General features: G+C 43.7%; 1 protein-coding gene across 1 annotated transcript in view; it reads left to right on the top strand.

Annotated features, from left to right (window-relative positions):
* znf592 (zinc finger protein 592) overlaps positions 1 to 12,764 on the top strand; it is a 121,310-nt gene that overhangs the window by 71,377 nt on the left and 37,169 nt on the right. The window contains exons 4-5 of the mRNA XM_080216289.1: positions 1,101 to 1,277; positions 7,990 to 8,152. Of these exons, the coding sequence (XP_080072415.1) occupies positions 1,101 to 1,277; positions 7,990 to 8,152 (340 nt within the window). The remainder of the gene's footprint in view (positions 1 to 1,100; positions 1,278 to 7,989; positions 8,153 to 12,764) is intronic.

Here is a 12,764-nt window from a genome sequence, read left to right as displayed (position 1 = left end):
AATAGGGCAGAGGGGAAGAATTGGGTGGGATGGTCTATTGGAAAGTCGGCGCAGAGTTGGTAAGCCGGATGGCCTCTTTTTTTGCACAGTTGGAATTCTCTGGTTCTAAATGCAACAACCACCTCTTGGAGGTATGCTGTTCTCCAAGTGCTGACAAGCTTTTCCTGCACATCTGTCTAACCTGGGGTCTCTTGAGCAAGGTGATGGCTATCTGCGTCATTACCAAGCAAAAAGTCACTGACTAAAGGAGAGGAAAATGAGCCTCGAGTGTCTTGATGTAACCTTATATAACTACTAAATCTTTATAAACGAGAGTCGAGGAGGTGCTGATTAGCTTGTGTTGTCTGCAGAGAATGTGAGAAATGTAACTTCATTGTTAAAATGGTGGATTTGCTAACATAACTCTGTGGGACAGATTCAATCTTCTTTAGGATTTCAAGATAGTTGGGCTCTGGACATCATTTGTTTCCGAAAATAACCAGTGAAGTAGAATAATGTTTAATGTGCTTCTTGGATGTGAATTCCGGAGGCTAGAAGAATTGGAATCAGGAACTCTGTCCAGCTGTTGGAATGCTCATGCTCTCGATGCTGGAATTCCAGCTGCTTCCTCACAGGACGGAAGGGTAAACTGGAAGGCACGTGACAGCTGGCCGGTTGCTACTGTGTCTCCTGGTAGTCCATTATCAAAGGTAGAGAAGCCTGAGAGTTTGCATTGGAGTCATACAGAGCCATATTCTCTGTACATTGCCATTACCAGAATCGCCTTGCAGCAAAGCAGCCCCTACTCAAGACTCTCGTTTCTTTACAAAAAAAAAGCTAAAAATCAATAATATCCTAAATAAAAAGTAGGAAGAGGTTAGGGCATCAAGGTTCCTCTTCAGATTTTACTTCCTCTTAAGTTGCTTCAGGTGTCTGTGTGTTTAACTGTTTTGTTTTGTGCTTGTGAAATATTGGTTAAACCTGCCTGCACTAAAAGAAGGGTAGCAGAATCTAATTATACCATCTGTCCAAACTGAAATGCAGGCCCTGTAATTGTGAAATAGTCAAAGTATTTGTGGAACTTGCTGTCATCCCTCCTGTATTTTATCCTCTCCATGCAGGTGTGTGCACTGTGGGATCATCTCCAATGATCTGAATGCACTCAAGAGCCACGTTCAAGCAGCCCACTGTGAATTTTTCCACAAGTGCACCATTTGTCCAATGGCCTTCAAGTCGTCTCAAAGCGCCAGCTCCCATTACAGCTCTCAACACCCGTTAGTTAAAAACTGGCAATCTGAGTAAGTTCAACATTCTCACATCAGCGTATCTGCATTGATAATAGTCATGGTCACAGAGCATGTGACACTGAGCCACTGAGTGTCATAGCCGCAGAGCAGGCCGCTTAACAATACTTAAATGGGAATGGTCTGATTGAGCGTCTGATGCAGTGAATTGCACTGACCTGATTTATGAGGCTACAACATGGTACCCTCCCCATGTGAAACACCCAGTTTATGCGGCTGAGCATGTTTTTGAATAGCGTGCGAGTTGCACTAAAAATGTGCGCTGTGTTGTGATTGAAGTAACGTTGCTTTTGCTGCATCTGATGATTCAGTTGAGATCTGGGCAAAACTTATGTCGCCTCTAGCTGTCTCTCTCTGGATGGGATACTGCTTGAGCCAGCTGAGGATTCTCAGTTGGTGAACTTATGGTGCATTCGAACAACAGATTTAGTATTGGTGTGAAGACAAAACTGCTAAACCTGTGGGATGTAAAGCAGATGCCAAGGCCTGAACTGATTCCGAGATGTTTGACTTTACCACCTTGGTATTCTTTCTTCTGGCCAACCTTCATGATGCATTTGTACCATCATCATTGTAAACCCGTGGGGCAAATGCACCCATAGTTGTGGTTTGTTCAGCCCTCTCTGATCATTCCTGTGGCGATTTTCCAACAATCATTCAGTTTGAAGAACTTCTATTTCTCAACTCTTATCGTCATTTTCCCTTGGATATTGGGTCCTGTTACATTTTGGCTGCTATACTGTTTGCAGGATGAGGGCAGGGCATAGGATCAGATGGAAGTGTTATCTTCTATTTGCTTTTGAAAACAATAACTTTCCACAAGCTAGAGCACAAGTGTTTCTGGGCATCAATTCATTCATTGGGGTTAACTGCTTCATGAGAGCAAGCACATTTATTTAGCAATGCTGAAGTGAATCTCAATAAATTGGGTGGCACAGTAGCTAGCACTGCTGCCTTACAGCGCCAGGGACCTGGGTTCGATTCCCCGCTCGGGTCACTTTTTGTGCAGAATCTGTGTGTTCTGCTCATGGCACTGGAATGTGGTGACGAGGGGATTTTCTCAGAAACTTCATTGAGGTGGACCTGGGGACCTGGGGGTCCTTATGCATGAGTCACAAAAACCCAGTCTGCAGGTGCAGCAGGTGATCAAGAAGGCGAATGGGATGCTGGCCTTTATAGCGAGGGGGATAGAATATAAAAGCAGGGAGGTCTTGCTGCGACTGTACAGGGCACTGATGAGGCCACAGCTGGAGTATTGTGTGCAGTTTTGGCTGTCGCACTTGCGCAAGGATATTTTGGCCTTGGAGGGAGTGCAGAGGAGGTTCACTGGGCTAATATCGGAGATGAGGGGGTTGGACTATAAAGAGAGACTAAATAAACTGGGTCTGTACTCGTTGGAGTTTAGAAGGATGAGGGGGGATCTTATAGAGACGTATAAGATAATGAAGGGGATGGATAGGGTAGAGGTAGAGAATTCTTCCCGCTCAGAAAGGACAGTAGGACTAGAGGGCACAGCCTCAAGATAAGGGGGGGGGCAGTTTAGAATGGAGTTGAGGAGGAACTTCCTCACTTAAAGGGTGGTGAATCTCTGGAATTCTCTGCCCGTTGATGTGGTGGAGGCTACCTTGCTAAATATATTTAAGTCACAGGTAGATAGGTTTTTGGTTGGCAAGGGAATTAAGGGTTATGGGGAGAAAGCGGGAAAGTGGAACTGAGCCACTTCAGATCAGCAGTGATCTTATTGAATGGCGGGGCAGGCTCGAGGGGCTAGATGACCTACTCCTGCTCCTATTTCTTATGTTCTTTTGTTCTTATGTTCAGTGTTAATAAAAGCCTACTTGTAACATTAAATAAACTCGGGTCACTGTCTGTGCGGAGTCTGCACATTCTCCCCATGTCTGCATAGGTTATGAATTGGGAGCAGGAGTAGGCCATTCGGCCCCTCAAGCCTGCTTTGCCATTCCGGGGTGGCAAGGTAGCGCAGTGGTTAGCACTGCTGCTTCACAGCACCCAGAGACCCAGGTTCAATTCCTGGCTTGGGTCACTGTCTGTGTGGAGTTTGCATGTTCTCCCTCTGTCTGCATGGGTTTCCTTCAGGTGCTCCAGTTTCCCCTCTCAGTCCGAAAAATGTGCTGGTTAGGGTGCATTGACCATGTTAAATTCTTCCTTTGTGTACCCGAGCAGGTGCCCCAGTGTGGCGACTAGGGGATTTTCACAGTAACTTCATTGCAGTGTTAATGTTTTATTTGTGACTAATAAATAAACTTAAATTAGATAGTGAGAAATGAGAATGTAAATGTTCGGTTATAGTTTTGAGGGATAAATGTATAACTCAAGAAAAAGATGGAAGGGAAATGAGAGAAGGGTGGTTATATGGAAAAGGAAATTGTCCTTGGGTTTGTAGTGAACATCAAGAGGCAGTTCTTCAATTGGGTTTGTAAAAAATCACAATCTAAGAAAATACAGATGGTGCTGAAAATGTTGTAGTTCTTTTGCTCGCATGGTGGGGCTGCTTTACTCCCCTTCCTTCCCCCCCTTCCTCCCCCCCCCCTTCCCCCCCCCCCTTCCCCCCCCCCCCCCTTCCCCCCCCTTCCCCAGCCACACACCAGTAAGATGAAAAGTAAATGTAGCATTAAAGTAACTAGCATTATATGTCAAAGCAGTTGTGAAATATCCCAAGTGGATATCTGTTTTGTGCATTTGTACAGCGCAACAAATAGAAGAGCAGAAATAGGTAGTTCAGCTCCTCGAGCCTGCTCTGCCATTCATTCAGATTATGGCTGATCTCTCCCTGGTCTCAAATCCACCTTCCCACCTGTTCCCCATATCTGTCTTTCCCTTTCTGTTAATAGAAATATTTTTTATCTCCTTCTTTATGGCCTTCACTCCATTGTCCCAGAAGTCCCCATTACCCTTGACTCTTTGAAGTGGTAAATTAAAATTGGTTTCTTTGATTTCAACGTGGCATTTTATTTTTGCCATTAATTGAGCTTTGTTACATGACTGATATTTTCAGTTTCTTGCATGTATCAGATGTACAAAATTTGCTGTGAACTATCTAGATAGAACCAAGTATCAAAGTCATGCAAGAATCTTTTCCCACCCATCAACTGGATCTCATTCAGATGAAAAAGTATAGCAGAATTTTACCACCACAGCTCACAGAACAGAATTCCCCATTTACCTCGAGCGGGATTTTACGAGCCTCGCCCAAATGAGGTCATAAGATACCAGCCCTTATCTTTGTTTCTGCATGTTAAGTTAAAGGTGTCTTCTGCTTGCTTTGGAACTTGTTGAAAAATTAACAAGATGCAATAGTGTGCATGGATATTAACATACAAATCAGCCACAATTAATGACAAAAAAGAGATACACTGTGTGTTGTAAATTACAACAAGTTGCTGGATGGTTTGCACTGCTCTGACATTTGCTTTGCAAAAATACCACCTCACACTTAACCTCCCCGTGCATTGCAGAAAGTTGGGCAGCATGGTGGCACAGTGGTTAGCACTGCTGCCTCAAAGTGCCAGGGTCCTGCTTTCAATTCCCAGCTTGGGTCACTGCCTGTGTTGGGTTTGCACGCTCTCCCTGTGTCTGCATAGGTTTCCTCTGGGTGCTCCGGTTTCTCCCCACAGACCAAAGAAATGCTGGTTAGGTTGATTGGCCATGCTAAATTGCCCCTTAGTGTCAGGGGGACCAGCTAGAGTAAATGCATGGGGTTATGAGGGTAGAACCTGGATGGGATTGTGGTCGGTGCAAACTCAATGGGTGATATGGCCCCCTTCTGCACTGCAGAATTCTATGACTAACCCATTAATAGAGCACAAAATGTTAGTCTGTCACTTAATAGCTTAAATACCTTTTTAACATTATCAACTGACTGCCACGTAATGTGCCTGGCTCATGTTTCTGATTTACCACGTATTCACTCATCATTAGGTCATTCCAGTTAATTCTGGCCCCTTGTCTATTGGGCAGCTTTCTATCTCATGAGACGTTGGTTTGACCATGATGGTCAACTCTGTTTCATGTCACCTGCTAAAACGCACGAGCCCCGCCCTGGCATGGCTGTCTCTGCTGCATGTGCTGCAGATAAAGTTTAAAGTTTATTTATTAGTGTCACAAGTCGGCTTACATTAACACTTTTAATGAAGTTACTGTGAAAATCCCCTAGTCGCCACACTCTGGCGCCTGTTCAGGTACACTGAGGGAGAATTTAGCATGGTTAGTGCACCTAACTAGCACGTCTTTTGGACTGTGGGAGGAACCCACGCAGACACAAGGAGAACGTGCAGACTCCGCACATTAAAGGTAATGATGGGGCGAAATGATGGCACAGTGGTTAGCACTGCTGCCTCACACTTCCAGGGACCTGAGTTTGATTCCCAGCTTGGGCCACTGTCTGTGTGGAGTTTGCACATTCTCCCCATTTCTGTGTGGGTTTCCTTCAGGTGCTCTGGTTTCCTTTCACAGTCCAAAGATGTGCGGGTTAGGTGAATCGGCCATGCTAAATTGCCCCCTTAGAGTCCTGGGATGCGTAGGTTAGAAGAATTAGCGGGGTGAATATGTGGGGTTCTGAGGAAAGGGCCTGGATGGGATTGTTGTCAGTTCAGACATGATGGGCCGACTGGCCTCCTTCTGCGTTGTAGGGTTTCTATGATTCTGTGGTATTTATGATAATCTATAACAGTGGGCTTAGATAGTTGAGGATTTCCTGCCCTGTTTTCACTGAGCCCTCTTCTTTGCTAGCTGAGATTCCCATTTCTCCTTGCCGCTTCCAGTGCCCCTCCACACTTGCATGACATTTGTCTTCCAAATCATGGTCAAATCAAACTCTTTACAAGTGTGGGAGAGTCTGCTGGACCATGTTGCTCTGTATGAAAGGCTTGTTCAGCACAGAGCAACTCCCAGATGAGGACTGACTTGACAGGGCAAGGCTGAACAGCTTTGAGTCAGTTCTGTATGTGAGTAGGCAGCCTCGGGAGATGACCTAAAGACACATGTCAACAGCAAAGAGGAGAATATGCCAAGAGCACAACTCTGTTTGACGTCACAGCAGATCTCAGAGGTTTCCAATGTGGCTCCAACATAGCTGACCTTATCCATCATGTCATTAAGAAAGGAATCAAACCGGGCAGCTTCAACCAGCAACTAATTTTCTTCAATTTAAAATAGATTGCCTCTCCTCACGTGACCGAATGCCTTGGTTTTGTTTTTTTTAATCTTCACAAATGCAGAACTCAAGATTTCTTTATTCATTCATGGAATATTGGCATTGCTGGCAAGACCAGCATTTAGTGCCAACCTTTAATTGTCCTTGAGGAGGTAGTGATGAACTAGCTTCTTGAACCACTACAGCCTTTGTGGTGAATGTATTGCCCCCAGTGTCATGAGGTAGAGAACTTCAGGGGTTTGAACTGGCAGCAAGCTATTTCCAAATTGGGATTGTGTGTAACTTGGAATAAAGTGGTCCTGTTGGAGTCCAAGTCAAGCATCTTTGAGTAGGTTTTGATGACCCAATTCAATAGGACCACCTTCTCAAGGGGTTGGTAATAAATGCTTAGCAGCAAAGCTCACTTTCCCTGAACAAATAATGTACTGAGAGCTACTAATAACATTATTGTTGCTGTGTTCTTATTAACATGTTTGCAAGTGCCAGCCTGAAAAGAAATCAGAGCAGCAATCGAAACGTTGGTTCCATTCTCTCACTCCACAGGTGCTGTCAGACCTGCTGAGATTTTCCAGCATTTTCTGTTTTTGTTTCAGATTCCAGCATCCATTTTTAAACAACTTAACATTGTTGTCCATAGAAAATTGAAAGCAAGTTAGTCGGTCACGAGACCTGTAAAATCTGGCTGCTATGTGCTGCACTTGTTGATGCTCATCTCAGTGACTAGTCCTGCCACTGTTCCTTCTGCCCACATTATTCCATGCAGCAAGCGCACGTCTTTGGCAATAAATTTCCCTTTTAAGTGACGACTTTTATTGATTGACATGGATAGTGACACACAGTTCATGTTAAGGGAAACTCCAGAATAAACTCAGCGAAGACTTATTCTCATATTTCAAAATAAAGCCAAGACCCAGTAGGTCAGATACAAAGCTAAAGGAACAGAAGTGTTCTGTTCCGTGCAGCTGGCTCCATACCACTGGAATTGGGAATTGGGATACAAAAACAGAAAATGCTGGAAAACCAGGCAGCATCCTTGGGGAGAGAATGGAGCCAAGATTTCGAGTCTAGATGACTCTTTGTCATAGCTCTGACGAACTTTTAAGTTTTTAAGGTTTATTTATTAGTGTCACAAGTAGGCTTACATTAACACTGTAGTGAAGTTGCTGTGAAAATCCCCTAGTCGCCACACTCTGGTGCCTGTTCGGGTTACACTGAGGGATAATTTAGCATGGCCACTCTGACAAAGGGGTCATCCAGCTGAGATTTTCCAGCATATTCTGTTTTTGTTTCAGATTCCAGCATCCGCAGTATTTTGCTTTTATCTTTGGGAATTGCGATGTTCTGTCACTTGGCCTCAGACTTCAGCACTATTATTTTTCATTTGTTATCAGGGTGTAATTTGGAACAGAGTGGAATATAGCTTTAATAATTTCTTTAAAGCCTTTTGGTATAGTTTCAAAGTGGTAAGAGTTTCCTTTGATGCTGATTTATCCATGGGTTGATTGCTGACGTAAAATATTTATCAATTTACAGGGTCATCCTAAAGTGTTCAATGTGTGAAACTGTGTTCAACCAGCGAGCTTTGCTACACAAACACTTCGAACAGCACAAAAACAAGTTGAGAGTGTGTGTCTACAGGTGTCCTGTGTGCAAACTGCTCTACATGCACAAACAACTGATGATGGAGCACTTCAAGGTAGGTACAGTGGCAGAAGGTAACCAGCATCTCAAAATCAAGTTGAACAAAGAAAATTACATCTCCAGGAACAGGCCCTTTGGCCCTCCAAGCCTGCACTGACCATGCTGCCCGATTGAACTAAAACCCCATTTCCTTCTGGGGACCATATCCATCCTATTCATGTACTTGTCAAGATGCCCCTTAAAAGTCACTACTGTATCCGCTTCCACCACCTCCCCCCAGCAACGAGTTCCAGGCACCCACTACTCTCGGTGTAAAAAAAAATCTGCCTCATACATCTCCTTTAAACCTTGCCCCTTGCACCTTAAACCTATGACCCGTAATAATTGATTCTTCCACCCTGGGAAAAAGCTTCTGACTATCCACTCTGTCCATGCCTCTCATAATCTTACAGACTTCAATCAGGTCGCCCCTCAACCTCCATTGCTCTAGTGAGAACAAGTGGGTTTGGTTAGCTTGTTGTGGTCTGTGGTGGATGCATGCGTGTGAGCTCATCGTGGTAAGAAAAATATAATGATCAAAGTGTTGCTGCTTCATGTGTGCTACATAAACTCTTCGGTACCTTGACTTTATTTAAAAGAAATGGGTATATGTGACTTGTGCTTGCATGGAACAGTGGCTCAATGATTAGCACTGCAGCCTCACAGCGCCAGGGACCCGGGTTCTATTCCGGCCTCGGGTCACTGTCTGTGCGGAGTTTGCGCATTGCCCCTTAGTGTCAGAGGTATTAGCAGGGTAAATACATGGGATAGGACCTGGGTGGGATAGTTGTCCATGCAGGCTCAACAGGCCACACGACCTCCTTCTGCACTCTAAACTTTCTATGATTTCTATAGCTTTACTGCATGAAGCATAATCATTCCAACCCAACTGAGTTTGCGGAATGATTTTTTTTTCTCTAAGCAATAGGGTGAATGTGTTGAACTTAGCTTGACGGTTTTCTGAAATGTGGCAGCAGGCTTTATATTGGTTGAAGCAAAGAATGCACCGTGGTAATGTGTTGCCAGGGAAGGCAACAATAAAGGAATTTTTTTAATGGCCTGGTTAGAGACAAGCCATAACGTGTGACAAACGATGTGATCTGTTTTCACAAAGAAGTAATGAATCGTGGAGCACATCACTAAAATGTCAGCAGAAATTCTGGACTCCCGCAAGCCATTGAATTTGTTACTTGTCAACCACCAAAGACTTGGTGATAACCATCTGGTTTATTTGTAGCTCTCTGGTGACTCAGTAAGTTTAGAACTATAGAAAAGTTACAGCGCAGAAAGAAGCTATTCAGCCCATCGCATCTGCATCAGTCAAGAAAAGAGTTGGGGTGGGGAAGAAACTAGCCACCAATGTTAATCCCACTTTCCAGCACTTGGTCCATAGCCTTGGAGGTTACAGAATTTCAGATGTAGATCCAGGTATCTTTTAAATGAATTAAGTGTATCACCATCAACCACAAATTTTGACAAGAGAATTCCAGATGTAAACCACCCTCAAGTAAAAAAAAATTCTCCTCACATTCCTTTTAATCTTTCTACCGAATCTGTCAGAAGTCTCACGCCAGGTTAAAGTCCAACAGGTTTATTTGGAATCATGAGTTTTCAGAGTGCTGCTCCTTCACCAGGTGAGTCATTCACCTGATGAAAGAGCAGCATTCCGAAAGCTTGTGATTCCAACTAAACCTGTTTGACTTTAACCTGGTGTTGTGAGACTTCTTACTGGGTCCACACCAGTATCATGCCGGCATCTCTACATCATGGCTTAAATCTTTACATCCTGGTAGTTGGCCTTTCAGCTAGGGGAACAAGTCTTTCCTGCCTAGCCTATCCAGTCCCCTTTTTTTTTGCACCTCAATTAGGTCACCCCTCAGCCTCCTCTATTTATTCTAAGGAAGACAACCCTAGCCTATGCAATCTTTCCCCACAACTGCAATTTCCAAGCCCTGGCACCATTCTCGTAAATCTCCTCTACAATCTCTCCAGAGCAATTATGTGCTTCCTGTGATGTGGTAATCAAATTGTGCACAAAAGTCCAGTTGTGGCCTGATCAGAGTCTGTTACAGTTCCAACATTACATCCCTGTTTTTGTATTCAATACCTCATCTAATAAAGGAGAACATTCCCTGTGTTTTCTTGACCACCTTATCCACCTGTCCTGCTACTTTCAGGCCTGTGGTCATACAGTCCAAGGTCTGTCGCTTCCTCTACCCTTCTCAACATCTTCCCATTTACTGAGTATTCCCTTGCTTTGTTTGCCCTGCCCAAATACATTACCTCACACTTTAACAACCAGTCTGCTATGTGAAACCTTGTAAAATGCCTTCCCAAAGTCCATGTAGACAACATCCACTGTACTACCCTCACCAACCCTCCTTGTTACTTTCTGAAAAATTTGGATTAAGTTAGTAAGACCTGACCTCCCTCTAACAAAACCACGCTGACTATCCCTGATCAATCCATGCCTTTCTAAGTGACAATTTGCCCTGCCTGTCAGAATTGATTCCAATAATTTGCCCACCACCAAAGCAAGACTGACCAGCCTATGATTATCTGACCTATCCCTCACACTCTTATTTTTTAAGAAATGGTACAGTATTCACTGACCAACCTCAAATCCTCTCGTACCTTGCCTGTCTCTAGTGAGGATTGGAAAGCGATTCTCAGAACATCCACTATTTCCTCCCTGCCTTCCTTTAACTGTCTGTTGGGCCTTGATGATTTATCGATGTACAAGGATGTCAATCCTTTCGGTACTTATTCTTGCGTTATGTTTATTTCATCTAAAATTTCACGCTCCTCCTCTAATTAGAATGTCCGCATCATCTGAGTCCTTAGTGAAGGCAGAAGTGTTATGTTTCAGGTTAGAAATTCCGAAGTGTCTTATGGAGCCCACCTGAATCATAAATTTGCATTTTGAATTTGGCTATGATAAGCATGAGATGTTTCACTTAAGATGTGGTTCAAAACAGCCTCTAAGGAGCTTTTTTCAAACAAAGTTTATTTAAGAATATGGTTAACTTATACAGAACAAAAATTAGCAATAACTTCCATCAATTACAAGCAAATCCAAAACAACCACAACAATGTATAACCCTTAACCAATATATATCAGATGTTCCAATCAAAACTAATATTCAATAAACAAAACCCTTTGAACAGATTTATTACTGCACAGGCTAAAGGTCACATGATACTGGAATCCACTTCCCTGGGTTGAATGCTGATTTCAAATGATCTTGAAAACTCAGAGCAGTTTGTATTCAGATCAACTCCCCTAAACACCAAAGCACAGACTCTTTACTGCAGCATGGCAACAAGCCTTTCTTTCGGCTAATTGGTAAAATTTTCAAAGCAAAACAGAGAGAGAAAGAGACTTCTTTTCCAGCTTGCTTCTAAGATTGCTTCTAACCCTGCAGCCAAAACGAAACCGAAAGCTGAAAAACTTTGATTACCTGACCTGCCCACTGGATTTTTTTCCCCCTTCCAGCAATGACATCACCCAAAGCTGTGACCATAATGTAAAAAAACTAACATCACAGAAGCAAAATTCTCATTAAGAAACCTGCCCACATCTTCTACATCACTGCGCCACTATGTATGTCTTTGATACGCCTACGCTTTTGTTATTCTCTTGGCCTTAATGTACTGGTAAAACATCTTTGTGTTTTCACTGATTTTACCTGCCAATTTTTTTTTCTAATTCATAGACTCACAGAGGTACACAGCACAGAAAAGAGCCCTCCAGCCCATCACTGCACCAGTCAAAGACATACCACGTAACTATTTTAATCGCAATTTCCAGCACTTGGCCCATAGCCTTGTAAGCCTTGGCATTGCAAGTGCACATCCAAAAACTTGTTTCCACCCTTTCAGGCAGTGAATTCCAGACTCCCACCACCCTCTGGGTGAAACGACTTTTCCTCCCAACGCCTCTAAATCTCTTGCCCCTTATCTTAAATCTATACCCAGTAGTCACTGATCCCTCCACCAAGGGGAAAAGTTTCTTCCTGTCTATCTATGCCCCTCATAATTTTCTATACCTCAATCCTGTTCCCCCTCAATCCCCACTGCTTCAAGGAAAACAACCCTAGCCTATCCAATCTCTCCTAATAATTAAATCTCTTCAGCCCAGGCAACATCCTGGTCAATCTCCTCTGCATCCTTCGCGATGCTGTCACATCTCTCCTGTAATATGGAATCCAGAACAGCACATAATTCTCCAGCTGTAGCCTAACCAACATTCCAACATAACCTCCCTGCTCTTAAGCTCTATGCCTCAGCTGATGAAGGCAAGTCTACCATTTGCCTTCTTAACCAATTTATGCACCTGCCCTGCTACCTGAAGGGACCTGTGTACGTGCACGCCAAAGTCCCTCTGATCCTCTGTGCTTCCTAAAGTCCTGCCATTCATCATGTATTCCCTTGCCTTGTTTGTCCCGGATTGAATTCCAGCCCATCTGACTAGCTCGCCTATATCCTCCTGTAATCTAAGGCCATCCTCCTCACTATTTACCACCCCGCCAAATGTCATATCGTCCACGAAGTGATCAACCCTCCTATCTAGTGATATCTAGTACCATAGTGTCCAGGAGGATCTAAGGATTCAAACTTGGTTTGTG

The sequence above is a fragment of the Carcharhinus amblyrhynchos genome, chromosome 32, assembly GCF_965287045.1.
Source record: "Carcharhinus amblyrhynchos chromosome 32, sCarAmb.v2.hapA, whole genome shotgun sequence".
In the NCBI taxonomy this organism is placed as follows: domain Eukaryota; kingdom Metazoa; phylum Chordata; class Chondrichthyes; order Carcharhiniformes; family Carcharhinidae; genus Carcharhinus; species Carcharhinus amblyrhynchos.
This window is presented reverse-complemented; position numbering and strand designations above follow the sequence as displayed.